Source organism: Aspergillus lentulus (genome assembly GCF_001445615.1).
Source record: "Aspergillus lentulus DNA, contig: Alt04, strain: IFM 54703, whole genome shotgun sequence".
NCBI lineage: Eukaryota > Fungi > Ascomycota > Eurotiomycetes > Eurotiales > Aspergillaceae > Aspergillus > Aspergillus lentulus.
Window position 1 is genome coordinate 3,934,748 of NW_028322122.1, and position 19,949 is coordinate 3,954,696.

A 19,949-nucleotide genomic window follows, 5' to 3' on the forward strand; every position below is an offset into this window, starting at 1 on the left:
TTATCCTGGAATATTAAGAGAAGCTAGCTCATCAGCATTCACCCATCCAATGTAGCAGTATCTAGAGCACTTACCTCCTATTCTTTTTAGGGCGGGCAGCCTCTGCCGTCTCTTGCATGCGGATCTTCTCTTGCCCCTTTGCATACCTGAAATTGCGCTTAACTTCCAGAATTGCCCGAATCGGCTTTTCAGACCTGGACTTTACGACCCAGTCGGTTATAGCAGTGTATGAGGCCCCACTGAGGTAGGCATAAACCGGACATGTTTGATGATGCACACGGTAGCTGACAATACACCCACCAACGAAATGAGCTCCTGTATCAACAGGTCGAGATAGACGTTCACTGTCATCTCGTACCATGGCCTGTGGTACAATTCTGTCTGGGTGGAAGTGGCAAGCGTGCCTCATTTGACCCACTAGAGTCATCGGAAGTGATTCTTAGGTGTGTCTCTACGCCTCTCTGTCGATATCTCTTGCCTTTCGTTGGGGCACTGTGGTGCTTCCTGGAGCTTCTTTTAGAGTGTTCCTTGGTTTCATGTTAGCAAAGACTGCTGCTTACCTGAGATCCTGACTTCAATTCACCAGATTTATGTGTGTTGCTTTGCTTAAGGCGGCCTTGTTTGGCGAAATTGTTGGTAGCAGTCCCGAAGTCTGGGTTGAGACCTTCTTTTTTCTTCGAGTTGGTCATCATGTTAGAAGAACTGAGGATAGTAGAAACTGTCTGTTACAGCGGAAGAAAAATACTGGAATTAAGAGCAGAAAGTGAATGGTCATGAGAGACAGATTCCAAAAAAGTGAATGCTAGAGACTGAGAATCTGGGGCGAAATTCGTTGGGATGTGAATGAGCTGTAATCAGAAGATCTGGTACTAAACTTGGCCATTTACAGATCTCTTGACTGTATTCTTATGTCTGATGACTTACAGGACCTACTACCTAGTCGGCCTTGAGCGGGAGGCGGGCTAGGCCGGGGCATGATGGGATAAAGTACGCCGCTCCCTCATTTGTTTGGAATAATGAGTGTGCCATCGTACAAGCTAAGGTGCCTAGGTAAAACAAGGTAGCTACCAAACTTGGTCCGTCTTGCCAAGTCCACTACAGGGTACCTTACAGCCCACCGGCCGGAGACAGGATGAGGAAGGGAGCAGTTGATATGCAGTCTTACGCCTGTCAATACCCAAGCACTGTTAGAAATATTGACATACATAGGCACCAACGTTGCCACTGTGAGATTATTTGACGCGGTCGAGTTGGATTGGAGTTGGTATGCATTTTTGGCATATCGGCTTGATGAATCATTCTCAAGGTAAATGGGAAGGTTCATTACGAATAATTTCAACCGCAGACTCCAAGGTGGCTATTCTAGTATAATTTGTGTTAACAATGACTATCGGAGTACGGAGAAGTTTACCGGGCCTAGTTATTCATTTGATAATTATTAATGTAGATCAAAGCAAAGAACGCCTCAATCTCGACCAATGGAATCTTGAGTCCTTAATCTTCCATCGGACAATAAATCTGCTCTTTGAAGGAACAGAGGATTCAGTTACGAATAGATAGATCAACAACATGAGGCTAATGTCAACATGCCTGCCATTAACTTGCCCCAATAATCGAAGGGGCCTTGGAGACAAAAAAGTCCTTCCCCTTGATCGCCTTGACCACGAAACTCCACGGTGTCATACCGAACAGCTGCCCCGTTCCACCCGACGCCCCGACGGGGACAATCATCATGATGCTATCTCCTTGATCATACACCCGCCTCTTGTACTTTGAGCCAAGAATGTCGTTCTTTATGTTCGCAGCAACAATCACAGCCTGCTCAGCAGCCTTGAAGGAGAGGCGCATCGAATTGTTGGTTATATCGCCTGCCGCGTAGACGGGCAAGGGTGCATTCTGTCCGCCTTGTACGCGAAGCTCATGGTCCACTTTCACCCAGCCGTCAGTGTCCAGCCATTGCTGAGGGATAAAGTTGCTGTTGGGTAGGACACCTGTTGTGGGGATGTACAAATCGGCGGTGAGCTGCTGCCCGTTACTGAGAAATAAGTTCCATGTCCCGTTGGTGGACAGAACCGCATCTGTGACTGCTTGCGACGTGATGATCGTCACATTTTTCTGGGTAAGCAGGCTTTCCGCAGCTTTACTGCCTGACGTCTTGAGCATCGGTAATACGCGGTCCGAAGCAGAGACGAGAGTAATCTTTACTGATTTCCCCTGTTCTTGCGCGGCTTCGGCGATTTCCCCGGCGAGTTCAACACCGATGGGGCCCGCACCGGCTATGACAATCTGCGATGCTGATGAGATAGCCAGTTGCGCGTTCTGGATGAGCGTTGCCATATTATCGGCGTTGGACTGCTTGAAGGGGATGGGGACGTCACTGCGAGTCGTTGATGGGGTGGTACTCCCCGCGGCAATGACGAGATAGTCAAATTGGATGCTCGTTTGACCGTCAACCATGACGGATTTATCTTCCGGATTAATGGCTGTTACCCGTCCCTGAACGAACTCAAAAGATTCTGAAGGATACTTTTTGAATGCCGACTCAATTGGGATCAAGTATTGCTCTGGTCGGAAGGCTGTGGGTTTGGCCATGATTCGGGGGCCGGCAATGGAAAAGTAGAATGTCGGAGAGGGATTGATCAGAATAACCTTCACTGTTGAGACATCTTTGAGGAGAGAATGCGCAATTGGTGCCCCGGCAAAGGAAGCACCAATTATCACAACAGTTGTTTTGGTTGATGTCATGGTGATAAAGGCTCTATGTGATATTCTTGGTGGTTCACTGATTTCTGGTTGGTGATCTGACCTTGTATTAATACCCCTATCTTGTTCTGAGTAATCGCAAAGGATGTCCGCCAAGTTTTCTATTAATAATTACTAATGCTTAGAAACCGCACAAGGATCTTAGCTGATCCTTCAGGGCTGCCTAACCTTATCTCGCCAGAGGTGCAGCTGGGGGCTGACCCGTGTCACATATCGGCTGGTTCATGAATTCTTCAGGTCAGTGCGTATTTAGAAACACAACCAGCATATCTTGTTTGGGTCAACACTGGAGGGCGAAGGAATTATTAAGCACCACCCACAAACCACTAGTGTCTACCTGCGGATTATTGGGATGATATAAGGAGGTAATGTACTTTCCAGGAGTAGCTTAGTATTTGGTTTCGGGACCGGTTTTACAATCATTCATTGCCAATCTGAGATGGACAAGGGATCCATGTAGAATGTTGTAAGCTGAGGTGAGTTGGCTCTGTGACAATTGCCAATCTATCTTATGGTCTAACCAAACTACGTGTGCACGAGTTGATGCATAAAATGACCTGGACTCTGAACATACTGGAAGTGGTCTTATGAACACATCACATAGCGGAATATATATTCCCTTAGTCACATGACGGAAAAGATGGCCAAACCAGACATCTCACTGATCTCCAATCCATCTGCATGGCTCCGATAATCTGTGCTTGCTCGGTTACACCGTAATAGGTATATATACCCAACACTGATAATGTTTAGAGACTGTTTCCAAGTTTTAGGAGAGAATGTAGCAAGTAAGCGGAGATATGCAGTCGCGTACTTAGATTAAAATCGACATCAGGTCGGTTCAGGAATGTAATGCGCCGGTGAGTATATGACACTTGGCTCACGCATACACAAGATGACAGCGCAGATTGTGAAAATTGTTTTCAGTTTGGTATACTACAAGAAATTTGTTCCTGTCTTCGGCATATGCTTTCCCAGGGGTAAGGAGGGGTAAGGAGATTGGCGCAAGGCCAATCAACATTGGTTCAGATCATGAATAATAGGTACAGATGTACAGTACGCGGGACATGAGATTCCATCCCTCTCACAGATGGGGGCGGAGCGCATGGGCAATAGGTTGCATTCCTGTACAGTTCAGCCAATGAACCCTTGCTCATGGAGAATGTAAACTAGGGTTATTAATACTCAGTTGAAAGACGTTTAACTTCAGTATAAGAACGTAGTATACTACTCATTTGATGGGCAGAGGCTGCAGTCTAACTACTCGAAGTTCCAAAGGAGAAATCCTTTGTGGGATATCTATCCAAATGCTTTTACCATTATACTGCATAGTAGCCCAATGTGGACTTACTACAACCATGCTGGCCGGCATCTGGGCCAGATACTCACTTTATCAGGTCTTTGGTGTGCTTTTCTTGTGCCTCCTGTTGTACATTGAAATCACCAGCCTGCCGAGCTTGTACAGCAGTCCAGTCCTACGCATGCCGCACACGTTCTTTTCCGCAATCAGAACCGCCCATCTGATAAACCTCTTATGCTTCGTTGACCTGGACGATAAATCTTACACTACCAAGAACAACGCTGGGAAACGCTCTGACATTTCCTCTCGGCTTCGCCTCGCCCTCAGACTTGCTACAAGTACCCGCGGAGTGGGAACCAAATGGCAAGTAAAGAATATCCCGCCATTTCCAGCGTGGGTCACTTCGGCAGACGGTTGTAGCGTTAATCGGATGAGGTTTCTGATCCGTCAAACCGCTATCTCGATGTGGCAGTATCTGGCTCTGGATCTCCTCTACTTTGGCTACTTCGCTCGTTTTTCCGAGATTCAATCTTTCACACATGCTCCAGGCACAGAGTTCTTGGGCTACTACAGTCCGACAGCAATACAACAAGGCGCGCGTCTTGCTATCGCCATCGTGTTTTTGGTGACTTTAAAACTATTATTAGATTGGGCTTATCGATGCTTCTCCGTTATATCGGTGGGTATCAAGTTGACGCCTCCGGAGGATTGGCCGCCGCTCTTTGGCAGTATAATGAATGCATACACGCTTCGAAATTTCTGGGGGTAAGCTATCACTATGATAAAGGATTAGTACAACCTGTTGAGGCTTTGTTAGACAACTCTGGCATCAATTTCTGCGCTGGCCGCTGTGCAGTATCTGCCGAGGGATATCTAGGGATCTCCTCGGGCTTCCTGCGAATAGTGCAGTAAAACGCTACACTGAGTTAGTCCTCATGTTCACTCTCTCCGCAGGGTTCCATTATATGAGCGCCATATGGAGCGACTTTCCTGCTCATACAGGATTCTTGCTCATCATGACTGTCAATCCGTTTATTATCATGCTTGAAGACGCGATACAGTCTTATGTAGGGCGATATGTTCGTGAAGGAAATGGGTTGTTATGTTACGTGTTGGGAAATGAGACATTTTGCAGGTTGATCGGCTATTGCTGGGTCTTGTTCGCAGGATTATATGTGACTGCCCCCTGGTGTGCGTTCCCGATCATGCGGTTGCCTGTCTACAACACAGTTCTGGTGCCCCATAGTTTGGTTGAGAGGCTTGGACTGACTATGGGAACGTTGACTGTCGGGAGTTTAGGAGTGGCTTTGCACTATATTTTTAGGATGGAGTTTTGAGTAAGAATGGTTGGTGCTTATTGAATGAACTGGTACCCCTCTATTACCATAGAGATCTGCTTTTCGTGCGACGAGTTCAGCAAGAATATGGCGGACATGATCAGGCGAAGTGGAATGTCACGCCGGTAGAGAGCAGCAGGTATCAACGACAATTTCCAACGAGAAGATCAGTGTATAGCTCCCTGCGCCCCCCTATTGCTCGTCATACTCACTTACACCTGCAGGCTGTCACCTATTTCCGTATCAGAGGACTGAAGTCCGGTGGAGAGACTGGACTCTTGCAGCCTGAACTTGAATATACCTACGAGCTTTTGCTAGATGTAGGTACGATCCGAAGTCTGGCGATTATGGGGTGGAGGACTTCCGCCTGTGAACAGTCAATGACGTTATAGATGCAGTGAAGAAACGGAGATTTAAGCGGAATACTTCGATGGTTTTGATCGACATCTTCATACGCCACAGAATCTTTGACCACAGAAAACGAGCCAGACAATGTAGAGATTCTCTCTCGGCTACATCCTCGGCTGGAATTCCCGACGGCAGTGTCCTATTAGAGGTAAGATAAAGGACATGGAGGGTGCGCTGCATTATGAGAGTAGTTCAAACATGGGCCGGCTCCTCTCTCCTGGGTCGTAAGCTACTTTCTGTTGGATAGAATATTTCCTACTAGTCATAGATTATTTACTAAGCCTTCTTCATATATACCCTGATATCGGGAATTAGCGAAGAGGGAGTTAAGCCCGAATTCAATCAGCAAGGATAAATCAAGCAGTATATTTATGTCGGCCGAAACTTTCCAACCATATTCCTAGCTCAAGCTTCACCAGTGCATTGTTTGTGATGTGGAGCTAAACTTTTCACGGAAAGTGCTGTCAAAAATGAACACTACATAGTATGCTGGTGTAGTCTAGCTTCCCAAATGACTTGGGATCCTACGATCCACCGTGGTAAGACCGGAATGCATGCAACACAAAGAGTTCATTTTTTTAGGAATGCTTGATGAGCATTCATAATGACATTCCTGTCATAAGCCAAGAAACACAAGACCATTTTACCACAGGAAATCAGGCACGGGGATAACAATCACATTCCAGACGGCGCTAAGTACGTGTCCAAGAAACTAGCCGGCCACACATGGAACGACAGTCGATAGGCAGTTTGAGTTTATTGAGACCTAAAGGAGCCTTAAAGTCCTAGAAGGAACTTATATGAAAAAGAAGACCCCCTCGAACAAGGACAACGCCGTGTCAGGACTGGTGGCGTTAGCTGTTTCCCATCCATCACCCTCTCGGCGATGATGTGGGTCAAGCACGCGGCTATCATCATTTTTGGAGGGCCTTCGGTAAAGGCAGAGATACATATGCTGTACGGGTTGACGAAGACGGACATAGGGTGACGCGCGTAGATTTATGCGGTTCCTGCTGTACCTCTCTGGCAGTTGATCAATCCTTATATATCACAAAGTCAAAGAGTCCTGTCCTCAGTATGAACAGATCTTGACTGTTCCATTTTCTGTTATCGCCGGATATTCGAGAACATTGTTTCTGATACGCTGGAATGCGGAGCTCGCACACAACTCCCTTCAAGGGGACAGCACCAGACAATTGTTCCGGATACAGGGAGGGAACTAACACAAAACTCTTTGTAAAGTCACATTATATTCAATTTATAGAGAGAGAGTTGGATAAAAGAAGCGCGCTACTTGAGATTCCTGCGCGCGGTGAAGACATACGAATGTATCTCGATGATGTAGCACACTTGCTCGCCTTCCACCTGGAGCCTCCCAGATGGGAAAATAAAAACGCAATTATCAGAGTAGCTGAGGAGTATGAGTATGTGTAAGCTGGCTATATCAACATGTCACTGAATCAGATTTCAGGTTTCTCCTCGCACCAGCAATCTGATCAGCAATTAGACGAGCATGGGTACTGGATTGGTTGTCCAATCTCCTACAAGCGGCAGCCAGAACTCAAAGAAAACTATCGCGACATATCGGAGAGGATTGCCGCTTTCCTGCATCAGAAGGCTATTATGGCCCAGTAGGGGTAGATATAATGACAGATGGTGTGGAGATCAGTACATCGTCGACCTCAACGCCCGTGTCACTGGCAGTTACCCCTAAGCGCCGCTCGCGGAAAACTTTCTTCGGCGCGGCCTGCTGGAGGTAACCTTTTTTGCAGGCCAATTTCCTTAATTCTAGGGTCGCATATGAGGCGGCTTTCTCGGACGAACTCCTGAAGGGCAGCTTGGTAATCAGTGGTTGGGCACACACCGAGTCGACACCACTCAGTCAAGCTGCAATCAATATAGGAGGCCGGGATTCCTCTGAAGTCGAGGGACACTCAAGAAAATCAAATATTTTGCAGCTGCTGATTGCAATATGTGAAGAGAGTACGCCTAAAAGCAGACGATGATGCATTCCGACAACGATACATACGATCAAAGTGAAGAGTCTATCTTTGGACTTAAGATCTGCTCTCTTACCCATCGAATCTCCTCCGCAACAACGTCCGGTCGAATCAAATGCACATTATGCCCACAGTCCGGCAAATGAACCATCCGACTCCGTCTAGACAATCTCAACTGCTCTTCCTGCATCTCATCATCCATACCATCCCATTTCTCCAGTAGCTCACGGAACGCCGCTCGCTGAGCCTCCGTCCCATTCCCAGCCTCGACAGCCTCCTCATAGAGTCTCTGGTAGTCCCTCAACCCATTACACCGAATCACGCTCAAAGGCCGATCCCCCAGCGCTTGCTTCTTCAACTGCTCTTTCTCGGCAAGCGCACAACAAACCTCCTCCCGCATCATCGCTTCAGCCTGCGAAGTAGCCACTCCCCGCGCAATGTCCATCGCTCTGACCCTCCATTCCTCCCGCGACAGCTGAGCGGCAGCACGCAGACCCGTGACCTCAGCAAACTTCAGATTACCAACCACGGCATTAAGATCTAAATCCGGGTTCTGGAATAACTCGATATTTCGTTCCGTTGCGGCATCCATGAGAACCATCCCCGCGACATCGCTCGGGTAGAAATGGAGGTATTCCCTAGCGATAATCGCGCCATAGGAGTGAGCGGCCAGGATAAGTGGCGGAGGGATGTTTGCAGTGGTGAGTAAGGTGTGTAACTCTGCGGCTGCTGACGTGGCCGTTGGGTTTGCTGTGTTTGGATCAATTTCGCTGCGGCCGAGGCCGGAGCGATCGTAAAGAACAAGCGGGGAGAAGGGCGCGACAAGGCGTTGAACGGCGCAGTAAGACGATGCGACGTCGCCTGCGCCGGCGATGAATACTACGATAGGGTCTAGGGGGTTGCGGCGGGGTGGGCCGCGGATGGAGAGGTAGAGGCGATGGGTGCCGATGGAGATCATGGTATCCGTACTCATAGAGGATGGAAATTGGTCCATTGGAAATAGCAAGTCAATGGCCAGATGGGATAATACACCACTAGACAGGTGGCTTGTAAGCTCACCAGTATCTAGACCCGATCGGTCTAGCCGATAATGTCACTGTGATATTGGCTCAGTCTCGGCCTCAGCCAAGGCGCTTGGTGTGTACCCTTTATGCGGGAACTCAATTAGGCATTATTCTTAGGTGCTTCATCTCACGCCCCATATCCATCGTGTAAGCAATATAAGTTTCAATTGGTAGTACAGGATACTAGACTAGCAGATAGTGGCAGCATTTGGTGCATGTTAATGGCTGTGGAGAATCCAACAACTGATCCATTCTTTGTGTCGCCTTGTTGGCTACGTTCATGCCACGTACACCTGCGTCTATAGCTCCATGACACTCCAAAGCAAGATAGCAATATCAACCAACGCGGCTGGTCTATCATGAACATGGAATAGAGGCTAAATCAGAAGATACGGTCTCAGCGTTAATAGACTAGATACTTCTTGAGGTATATGTCTCTCGAAAGTTGATCCTGGCATGTTTCTAAATATACCATTAAGCTGTCCCAACAATGATCAATGCACATAGCCTGGCGGAGAATAGAGAGCCAAGGAAATACCCTAAGCCGCCATGGCAAGTGTTCTATAGGTATAGGCTCATGCTTGTTTCTTGTCTGATCCTCTTCCTGCAAAGATCGACTGAGCAGCCCACGGAGCAGGCCAGGCCAGGGATCCGGGGATATCACTGTGATCGTCCCCTGATACAAGATGATCGATCACGGCGATGAAGATGTAGGCACCAATTCCAGTGCAGATGTGCCACCTGCCAATTTGGTGTCAGTATTATTATTGAAGAATGAAACGGACTTAAGAAATATCTGGGAAACTGGTGCATACCACCCATGAAGCTCCAACAAAAAAGCCCAGGGAAGACCCACCGTCTGCCTGACGCTTTTCAAGTAGGAGCACATCCACCCATCAACCAGCCAGAACCAGTAACCCAGATTGAATATAACTTCGCGATGATATTAGCAGGGGATTCAATATCGGAGTGAGGTGAGTATATTACCAGCGCCAAACCGTACCATCCCCCAGATCTGCCTTCGAGCCTCTGAGCCCGCCCGCGTGCGAGTGTTGATCATTCGCATGGTAGAAATTCCGATGGCGGTTACGGAGCCAACAAAGAACAGAGAGTGCAGGAGCAGTTCATCTGTCTTTACGTGGTAAATTACTAGGGCGAGAAGGGCTGACCCCAGGACCATGCCCACGATGGTCGTGATCCTTGGGCTGGCATTGGCGGTCATGACGCGGTGGAGCACGGGGGTTGTTGTGAACATCATGGAGAGATCGTCCACTGAGAATAGAGTGAGCAGGGAAAGGTAGCCAGAGTAGAACAAGGGATCGATAGAGGAAACCTACACATCTGGGTGTGGTACTTGAGGCTGATGTGGAATAGACCGGAACAAATGCCCACTGCCATTAAACCCAAGTAGGGGACGGTGCGAAGGAAACCAGCATTGGGTTTCTGCCGCAGCTGATACAGCCCATAAATGGCGTAGATTACTGGACGTGCTTTTCAGTGGAATTCTCAGTTCACCCAAAACAGAAGAAAGCGCTTACTGTATACTACGTTGGTCAAGGTGTTGATGAATTCCGCAGCGTATCTGGTAACCATGTAGTCCTAAACCATCAAGCAAATAATCAGCTGTGCGATGTATATTGATATACAAGTGCAGTGAATTATAACTACCTCCTCACAAAAGCTGTTTAATACTAGTTAGCTGACAGTACTTGCAAGGAGCTGTCAGCACAGGAGGCTGAGCACTCACTTGGAGTTTGAAGTAATCGGGCCCCAGAAAGGGGTCTCTGAGCCACTCGAAGTCATCTTGGCCGCCGATAGAGTTTAAGGAAATTGTTATACAGGAAGATAAAAGAAACGAATATGTAGGCGAGAGAGACACAAACACAGAGAAAAGCGAAGGAGGGGCGGTGGACAGGCAACCACAATAATACACTAGGGCTTACAGGGGACGAGAGCGGGTCAGACACCGGAGCCAAATGATGACCGCAGTTAATGTAGAATTAGTAGGCAAGGGTAGCAAAATAAATGAACCGCCAAGTGTCACAAAACGATCTGATGCAGTCTCCCTTTCCTCTCTTTCCTCTCAATCTCCCGCGCCATCTCAGTCGCGTTGAGAGACAAGCATCTCCCGATCGCTTTTGCGGTAGAAATGTTGTTCAGTAATGTCGTTATTGCTCTAATGCAAATTGAATAGAAATAGGTTGTTAAAAATGATTGAAGCTTGCAAGAATCAGATGCGCCTATAGCTGGCGAGCTTCCATAGGCACCGTCCATTTCAGGACTGGGCCAAACGTGCTCATAAACATGATCCAGCGATAAATGAGAATGCTTTTACTCCAAGCAATTGACCAATGAGATAAACATACGCCCCTTCGACCGGTTGACTGACTTGTAAGCATGGCGCACGTTTCGAACATTGGCTCGATTCGCACTCGATTGCATTACTTTCCAGTGTTGCGGACCATCCCGACCGTCTGTTGTCCACCCAATGCCACTTCCTCGTTGCACTTCTGGAACCCGCATCTTTCGTATAATTTCCTTGCAGCTTTGTTGTCGGCCTCGACCAGTAGGACTAGTAGAGTTCGCTCTGTAGCTGGTGAAGCGCCTCGGGTATGTCTGGCGGCGGCTTCAACAAGTCGACGACCATTTCCCCTCCCTCTCGACGCTGGAAGTACAAACATGCCAGCAATCATATACACGGCGACGACGTCTCTATCATCCGCTTGTGGTGCCGTATACCGATCACCTTCCGTAAATACCCTCCACGGCGCGTTGAGATCAATTTCATTGCTAAACGCCAATTTCGGTCCTACAATGGTCACCGTCCCCAGCCATTGCCTCGACAAAAGGGCGGTCAATGCATCGCCCGATGAAGGAACGGTTTCACCCTCGTCCAAGGCGATAAAGGTACGTGCCTGCGGGTTTTGAATCCGGGCCAGCCACTTTTCGTAGGGAAACTCCACTTCAGTCTCGTAGCTTGCTGAAAAGGCCTTTGGGTCTTGATTGAGGCCTGCTAAGCGGAGGTACTTGTACAGGTGGACGATTTTATCCCGTTCTTCTGGCGTGGGAAACGTCTGGGGGATAAGGGCGATGTTACTCATTTTTTCAATGGCCTCCGAATAGCAGGAGTTTTGCTTCATTCGATAAGAGGTGCTTATAACTTAGACTAGTTATATACTTCGTATGAGTCATAAGGTCGGAACGAGGTTGCATTAGAGACAGGATATACGAGGTCCGATTATCCTAGCTGGCGATCGGACATTTTTATGCTGGCGGATCCAGCATGACATGGACTCAACTCACCCTTCACGAATCTCGAATATAACTTCAAAGAGACCAACTGGGGACTTGGTAGATGGTTAGTTGTAACCATGTCACCGAGGCTACTCAGCACTCAACGCAACAAGGAAGCCATAGTTATATATGGCGCGGTGTACTCCCAGACCCAGACAGTCATCCTCACTCCAGTTTTCTCTGAAGCAGCGTCAACTTAAGACCAGCCCTGTGACTTTCTGAACGACAAAACAAACGAAATTTCAGGAGTCGTGTGTAAGCTTTAAAGGACACGCCTCTAGTGATTAGCTCCGTTAACTCCGACAGCTCAATCTCACCAGGACAGAAAATCACCAAATCATCATTCGTTCTCTTACCACTCCCTTCTTTATCGTTGAAGTACACTGTATTGCTATATTGTATCCTAGACAATCAGGATGTCCTTTGAGTTTATTGACAACAAACTCAGCATCGATCAAGCCACTCGAAAGCAGATCCGTCGCCATGCGGCCACGGGAAAGAATAAGGGCAAAATAATCGTGCGATCATCGAGAAAACACGCGTCAACGACGACTATATCTTCCTATGGTCTCCCTGGCATAATAAGGAAGGGGTTTGGTCCGGTGAAAGAAAGTTCTCAGATTGAACGGCCGATAGACGATGGGCTGGTCTTTCCAGTGCCACTGTTTGGGGAATCAAAGGCGCTTGTGAAAAGAGGTATGATCATCTCCTTCGCTTAATGCTGTATAGACTGTGCTGCTGACCTGGTCCAACATGCAGTCGTTGGATTCCTGTGCGCCACACGATACGTGCCTCAACTGAGCAAAGCCCTTGACTCTGCTGGTCAGGCCTCTTCGATGTTTGTGCGGTACATATTTATCGATCAAGCTTGTGGGTCCAGAAGTCCAATGACGCCACATGGTAATAGTTCAGACTGACTTCTCCACGGCAGGCTTTCATTGCGCCGTTGCAACCTCCATACTGTGCCTCAACAACCTGGTCACCAGGCCAGACGGTATCCTGCAAGCCATGAGTCACATATCCCACACATTTCGTTTGATCAATCAACGACTTTCCCTCCAGGAAGAGATCAGTGATACGACCATGGCGGTTATAGTAAGCATGGCTCAGTACGAGCGCCATCAGAACCAATATCAACGAGGATTTGTCCACGTTCAAGCTTTGCGAAGAATGGTCCAACTACAAGGCGGGCTGTTGCAGGTTTCGAAGAGCCATCATATACTTGTTCAAAAAATGCTGCGGTATGCCCTTCAGCGGCACTGCACATCTGCCGACCATGCTGACCATTGTAGTGTTGATCTTGAGTATGCTCTGCAGCTGGGTTCATCCACACTATTTAGCCTGGAGGACGCCATCAAGGAAAACAGGATAATAAATGAACTATACGGGGACAACCGACACAATCATGCGGGTTCCAGCAAGTCCTATCAGTCTCCTTTGATAGAAAGTCTGCGCCGCGATATTCAAGATATCTTCAATGAAGTGACATCCATTGCTTCGATGCTCAATGACGCAACTAACGGAGTGGGTCCGAAGCTGAAGTCCTGCGCTTTTCACAGTGATCTGCTCGTCCTTGGCTATCGTTTGGGGAATATGTACACCCTCGGTGGGTGTCGTCCCAAGTGCCCGATTGAGAACGCAATCCATCTAGGTCTCACTGCGTTTCTGATTACATTCTTGCCGGGACTAGATCATCGTATTGCTTATAACGCTCTTCTCTCTAACTTACTTCTCAGTGTTGCTCAGGATCTTGCAGATGACGGACTAGCTATTCGGGAAATATTACTCTGGATGCTTTATATTGGAGCAGCGTCATCGTCCCAGCTGGGGACTCATCCTACGTGGATTTCGAAATCAAAGGAGACTATCGATACTCTGAGATTGAGAACATGGGAACAAGTCCAGAACGTGCTTGCGAAATACCCGTGGGTCACCGCAGTTCACGATACTGCTGGGAAGACTCTCTGGAATCAATCTCACATAAACCAATTGCCGACAAACTGAACTTCAAATTTCAGCACCGCCACCTTGCATGCGAGTTCCCATCGATGAGACCCCTGAAACCATCGCCGGCGAACACTACTCTGTGCCGGGCTCAGCCTGCAAACGGTTCATCTGCTCCTAGGATGAAGAGAAGCAATCTCGCTAGGCTGAAAGTTGTGAGATGGGGTAATCTTTGTCCGCATAGGTACACTGAGACGAATATCGAAATACTACTGTGTCCAGCAATGACAATGAAAGACATTGAAAAACCTTGCTGTTTTATTCTATATTCTCCGGTAAAGACAGTCAATTGATCATAACAGTTGCCCTTCATCTGAGTTTTCAAATCTATGGAAGAAGGCCTAAGCTTTGGTGCTCATCACGATCCTTTCTACACATCCAGGCTCAATGGATTCCAGCACTTTGGCAATAGTTTCCCAGCTATGTTGTTGCCATTTCTTTCCTTGGTCGTCTGTCACCCAACTTGGCACTACATTCCTGAACACAGATCTTTATCAGCACCGGCCATCCCAGGTCATAAGGGAATACTCGACTTACTCTCCAAGTTCACAGGAATGGAGCAAGCATCCATGGCTCTCTTTTCCTGCCACAGCCCCATGAAGAAGCGTGCGGCTGCCGTCCTCAGCAGTCCGTCCATATTCTGCGTGCCGCTTGGCGAGGTCCTCCCGAAATTGTGCTGGTGCGTTACGGCTCAAGTCAGTCTTGCAAAGTCCCGGACAGACCAGATTCAACACAACTCCGGTACGATCCACCGGTATCAGAGCTGCAAGATAACGTGATGCCATGGTTGTCAAGACCTTGGAAAGTGGATACCTATTCCTTGACTTCAGCACTGGCTAAAGAATTCTATATGCGTCTGCTGAAAACTTACGTGCGCATCGGCGGAATCCCATCCCCATCCATCTTGTTCACCGGATCATCCTTGATCTTATCCCAGAGATCTTTAGCATCGAATCCAACCCGACTGGTCACGAGTGTCAGATGGGGTACAATTCCATATCGCTCCGCACTTTCCCGCATCTTGGGCAAGATAAGCACCGCAAGAAGGAACGTGCTGAGCACATTGACAGTGACAGACAGGCTGTGACCTTCAGCGAGGATGCGCTCTGAGACTGCAACAGCGGCATTTTCAATCACAGCATCAATCCTATCAAGCTCTGCAGTCGCCTTCCGTGCAAATGTCTTGACAGAGTCATAGCTTGCCAGGTCGAGCGGCCAGACCTCAGCAACACCTGTTTTCCCAGTTGACTCTTCGATATCCTTCTTAGCCTTCTCACCCGCGCTGATGTTGCGTACGGCGAGGATAACCTTTGCAGCTTCGAGCCTGACTAGGTGCTTGGCAGCCTCAAAGCCTAGGCCGGTGTTAGCGCCGGTCACAATGTAGGTACCACCAGAGCAGGTTTCAGCGGTAGCTAGAAGAGGGAGATTCCGGCGTTGGGTTTGAGCTGCCGCATAAGCCATGACGTTTAGATCGGGTATTGATAAGTGATGATGGTCAGAATGTAAATGAAGTTGTTGTTTGCTCTCATCTCTCTGTGGATAAGGCAACGGCTGGATTATATAGCTCTGTCCCTGAGTTATCTGGGACCATATCATCGGCGTTTACGGACTCAACAACACTGCTACGAACGGAGTTTTGATCTAAATCCGAGTTGATTGTCTTGTTGAATTGACATGACCTACCTCAGTATCCTCAAATTGGCAATCCAACCAATAGGAGACTGGCTTCCTAATCGGGAAGGTCTTGGCGCTATGGCGGTACTATGCGGCATGGCCATTCCTGGCGTCTTCAACATGGAAGGCTTGTATCTGTGCAGATCGGATTAAGTATACCTGATTAGTTCCTGAGAGAGAGCACAAGTATATCGTCATAGTCGTGCTCAGAGCGCCATACGCCTATCTCTCCTCGTGATCCTCGTGAGCATCGTCCCTTCGCCGAGTGTGCCGTACGGCCCGTACCTTGAATCGACAGGATCACCAAATAGGCCTCGTCCCGTATTTGGATCTTGATTCTTGGTACTTATTTCAATAGAAACCCCCTTGTCAGTCGTATATGGGTGAGATGTACAGCTGGGTCCGTTCGGGACGTTGCGGAGGCGCCTGTTGACGAAGTCAACCTACTTATCCCGATCCTCGTATTCGAATCTGACTCACCTGATGAAAATCATCATATAACAGGACACTTTCCCCCAACAACTCCAACGACCATCTTGCGCAGATATTCTGATAACTGTAGCCGTTTTTGCAACCACCATCATCAATGTTCACTCTCCGCCCAATCAACCTCCCACACCATGTGCTACTTACGAGCACCACCGTCCTAGGGCTGGGCCTCTACGTCTCGCTGTTTCGCAAGTCGCCCTTGAAACACCTCACTGGACGCGAAGTCTTCGTGCCAGCTCCTTCTACCCCTCGGATCGCAGACACCAACGCCCTCCTCGGTGTCGTAGCATGTGCCTTGCAGCTACCGTATTTCCTGAGCTCGTACATGCCGATTGAAGAAAATCAGTGGCTGCACGTCACTGTGCCGATTCGACTGTTTGTCTCCACTGCTTTAGGTGTGAATCTCCTCTTGCGCGGGCGGCGCATGAGCGAGGGGGGTTTCTGGGAGTTTTTCGCGCTGGGGGTTACGGATTTTGTCGGAGCTGTGATGCTTGGCTGGGAGTTGGGTAGGTTTGATGGGATGGTGTCCGGATTTGAGTAAACCCGGGGTTCAGAGCGAGCGTATTTGCAGGCGAGATGGCTTCTGTGTGATATCCTGGTGCTATATAATGGTTATATCCCTGATGTCATTGCTTGTACCGTACGAGGTTCAACCAGTTCAAAACATGTTCATCGCCCAGAAGACTTCCAAGGGGCATTATCAATCTACCCGCGTATGCTAGCTGGGATATCAGTAAATCACACAACTAACATGACACCATGGTCTCAGCAGACCGTTGAAGTTATTCCGACTCACACGCAGGACTGTACTCCGTTGGGTATGGAATTTAGGCTAAAATGTGCTCCGGATCTGTCGTTTCACCTGCCGGATCCGGCAACACCAGGGCGATCCCTGGCGGGGAAACCTGGAGAAGAGCATTCTGGGGTTCCCCGCATGTCGGGCTTACTCCGAAGGCCAGAAATGGGACATTCTCTTGATTGAGAGGCTATCTATGAGTGATCATACTGGCCTAGCTCACGGTATTTGAGTTAGAGTTAATGGCAACCAAAGGGTGGTTGAATCCTTATCAAAAGGCTTGATCAGCGCCGGCAGTGTCACCCCCGCAAGTCATAACAATAATTGTTACGCAATCCAGGTAGAGGCAAGAAGATCACTCATAGACTATTACATTTTGTTCTTCCACTATGGACGACTTGAGATTGGTGTACAGACTATCTACTTGCAGTTCCCTGTAAATTGCAATGTCCTGCAATATTATCTTATAAAATCATATCAGTTCAAAACAATTCTCTTATTGACAGAGGCTTCCGACACCATGTTACCATGTCCATGTTCGGCTAAAGATGCATGTTACCCCAAATCCACACTGCGAAACCTGCACTGTGGGTCTTGGTCGTGCAGATCGCTTCTTTGTCCTTTCTGTGGTGGTATATAAGAGTGCCATATCCATTTGTCGACATGATCATCGAGGTTACGAAGTATTCTCTCCCGCAGCTCAATGCAGCGAAATATGTTAACTCCGAAGCACGAAAAGAAGCCCTACTTTGGGCTCACCGGAGGATGGCTCACCCTCTGGATCACAGTGAGTACCCAGAATTCGAAATCAATTCAATACTAAGACTCGAACAGATTGCCTGTGCTACGGACATGACATTGTTCGGCTATGACCAGGGAGTGTTTAGTATGTCCACGAGCCAGTTCATACTACGAACGAGCTAAATAGTCTCCTTAGGCGGAGTCGTCGTCACGGAGGACTTTCTAGTCGTCCATGATCTTGTCGGGCCGACCAAGACGAAAACCTTATCGACCGTTACAGCCATCTACGACGTCGGCTGCTTTCTCGGCTCGATTCTAGCTTTCATCGTGTCCGAAAGGCTCGGTCGGAAGAAGTCCATTCTCCTGGGAACCTCCATAATGGCAGTCGGTACCATCCTTCAAGCCAGTTCCTACAGCTTGGCGCAGATGTTCGTCGGACGGGTGATCCTGGGGTGAGAAGACTATTACTCGACCTTCGTATAATGGCACAGCGCTGACATCTGCAGTATTGGCAACGGAATCAACACCTCCACGGCCCCCGTATGGCAAACCGAAACTGCCACCGTCAAATGGCGAGGAAAGCTGGTCATTCTGGAAATGGCACTGAATGTCTCTGGCTTTGCGCTGGTCAATTGGATCAACTACGGGCTTTCTTTCAAAGGTGGTGCGCTCGCATGGAGGCTGCCCATCGCACTGCAATTTTTCTTCATCTTCATCCTCTACGCGACCGTACCATGGCTTCCTGAGTCCCCAAGGTTGGCTGTTGCGAATTCAACCCGACGATCCGCTGCTAATACGCTTTAGATGGCTCCTCTCGCACGGACACAATGAGCAAGCCCTAGACGTCATCTCCCGCATCGAGGCCAAGGCAGCCGATGATCCGTACATCATCACCCAGTACAACGAAATCGAATACAGTATCAACTACGAACGGGAAAATGCCGTCTCCTGGACTGATTTATTACTACGCCGTCAAAAAACAAATGATACCAAAACATTGCGACGGATACTTCTTGGTGCGGGAACGCAGGCTCTACAGCAATTTCAGGGTATGAATTTCCTTCCAAGATGCTGAACACTGGCTAATATGTACAGGGATTAACATCATGTCCTACTACTTACCCCTGGTGCTCATCAACTCTGTCGGCCTGTCAAACAGCATGTCGCGCCTCCTCAGCGCCTGCAACGCGACATCCTACTTTGTGTTCGCCTGTGTGGCAGTCATCATGGTGGAGCGGTTTGGTCGAAGGGGCCTAATGCTGATGTCGACCTTTGGCCAGTTTGCATGTTTCCTGATCATCACTATCCTCCTTCGATTCGCCGAGAACGACCCAAAGTATGGTACCGCATCAGTCGCATTCTTCTTTCTGTATTACATTGCATTTGGAATTGGCATGCTGGGTGTTCCTTGGCTGTATCCGACAGAGATCAATTCGCTTCCTATGCGGACGAAAGGTGCGGCTGTCTCGTCCGCAACGAACTGGTATGCCCTTGTGCTCTTTTTCAAGATTCTGCCTCGTACTGACAATATGCAGGATCACCAATTTTGTCATTGTCGAAATCACACCTATCGGGATACAGAACATCGGGTGGAAATTCTGGATTGTGTGGACAATCACCAACGCGGTTTCTCTTCCGATCATATATTATCTGTACCCGGAGACCGGTGAGTGTAATTCCAAGTCACCCATCCGCAAGATGCTGACGATCTCTAGCAAACCGGACTCTGGAGGACCTCGACGCATACTACCGTTCAAACCCGCCGCTGATCGTAACGGGAGACGCGGATGCAATCTCAACGGGCCGGCCACTGAAGTATATCCAGCATGAGGACGAGGAATTACAACGACAGATCAAGCAGAGGCAGGCGACGGGGGACGAGATTAAGATTGGTTCGGCTACCGTCCAGCATGTGGGATGATTACCAGATTTATTTATCTCTGTTTGCGACAGACCACATGAAACGATAGCTATAACGGAAGTCTCATCAGACAATACATAGGACCTTGTTGAACAATGCATTATGTTGAACAATATATCACACTAAACAAATTATAAACAGTCTATATCTATAGTTCT

General features: G+C 48.4%; 8 protein-coding genes across 8 annotated transcripts; 3 read left to right on the forward strand and 5 right to left on the reverse strand.

Moving 5' to 3' along the window:
* Nucleotides 1-1,596: 1,596 nt before the first annotated feature.
* ALT_2558 (NAD(P)/FAD-dependent oxidoreductase) lies at nt 1,597-2,745 on the reverse strand (the record flags this gene model as incomplete). Its single annotated transcript, XM_033561258.2, has 1 exon — nt 1,597-2,745. One exon carries the CDS (start codon nt 2,743-2,745, stop codon nt 1,597-1,599), a length of 1,149 nt encoding a protein of 382 aa, XP_033417149.2.
* A 5,094-nt stretch (nt 2,746-7,839) lies between these two features.
* ALT_2559 (alpha/beta fold hydrolase) lies at nt 7,840-8,766 on the reverse strand (the record flags this gene model as incomplete). The annotated part of the gene is made up of 1 exon (XM_033561257.2): nt 7,840-8,766. One exon carries the CDS (start codon nt 8,764-8,766, stop codon nt 7,840-7,842), a length of 927 nt encoding a protein of 308 aa, XP_033417148.2.
* Nucleotides 8,767-9,447: 681 nt separating this feature from the next.
* ALT_2560 (ceramidase) lies at nt 9,448-10,675 on the reverse strand (the record flags this gene model as incomplete). Its single annotated transcript, XM_089599371.1, has 6 exons — nt 9,448-9,613; nt 9,688-9,805; nt 9,860-10,144; nt 10,210-10,353; nt 10,411-10,454; nt 10,620-10,675. The coding sequence occupies 6 exons, from the start codon at nt 10,673-10,675 to the stop codon at nt 9,448-9,450; spliced, it is 813 nt and encodes a 270-aa protein (XP_089456517.1).
* Nucleotides 10,676-11,313: 638 nt separating this feature from the next.
* ALT_2561 (GNAT family N-acetyltransferase) lies at nt 11,314-12,012 on the reverse strand (the record flags this gene model as incomplete). Its single annotated transcript, XM_033561255.2, has 1 exon — nt 11,314-12,012. One exon carries the CDS (start codon nt 12,010-12,012, stop codon nt 11,314-11,316), a length of 699 nt encoding a protein of 232 aa, XP_033417146.2.
* A 570-nt stretch (nt 12,013-12,582) lies between these two features.
* On the forward strand, nt 12,583-14,170 carry ALT_2562 (uncharacterized protein; the record flags this gene model as incomplete). Its single annotated transcript, XM_033561254.2, has 4 exons — nt 12,583-12,862; nt 12,926-13,036; nt 13,098-13,407; nt 13,459-14,170. 4 exons carry the CDS (start codon nt 12,583-12,585, stop codon nt 14,168-14,170), a joined length of 1,413 nt encoding a protein of 470 aa, XP_033417145.2.
* Nucleotides 14,171-14,511: 341 nt separating this feature from the next.
* ALT_2563 (putative short-chain dehydrogenase/reductase family protein) lies at nt 14,512-15,631 on the reverse strand (the record flags this gene model as incomplete). Its single annotated transcript, XM_033561253.2, has 3 exons — nt 14,512-14,647; nt 14,708-14,983; nt 15,042-15,631. The coding sequence occupies 3 exons, from the start codon at nt 15,629-15,631 to the stop codon at nt 14,512-14,514; spliced, it is 1,002 nt and encodes a 333-aa protein (XP_033417144.2).
* A 799-nt stretch (nt 15,632-16,430) lies between these two features.
* On the forward strand, nt 16,431-16,874 carry ALT_2564 (uncharacterized protein; the record flags this gene model as incomplete). The annotated part of the gene is made up of 1 exon (XM_089599372.1): nt 16,431-16,874. One exon carries the CDS (start codon nt 16,431-16,433, stop codon nt 16,872-16,874), a length of 444 nt encoding a protein of 147 aa, XP_089456518.1.
* Nucleotides 16,875-17,832: 958 nt separating this feature from the next.
* On the forward strand, nt 17,833-19,791 carry ALT_2565 (putative MFS sugar transporte; the record flags this gene model as incomplete). The annotated part of the gene is made up of 8 exons (XM_033561251.2): nt 17,833-17,916; nt 17,964-18,015; nt 18,067-18,322; nt 18,377-18,625; nt 18,675-18,919; nt 18,966-19,353; nt 19,406-19,536; nt 19,586-19,791. 8 exons carry the CDS (start codon nt 17,833-17,835, stop codon nt 19,789-19,791), a joined length of 1,611 nt encoding a protein of 536 aa, XP_033417142.2.
* Nucleotides 19,792-19,949: the final 158 nt, after the last annotated feature.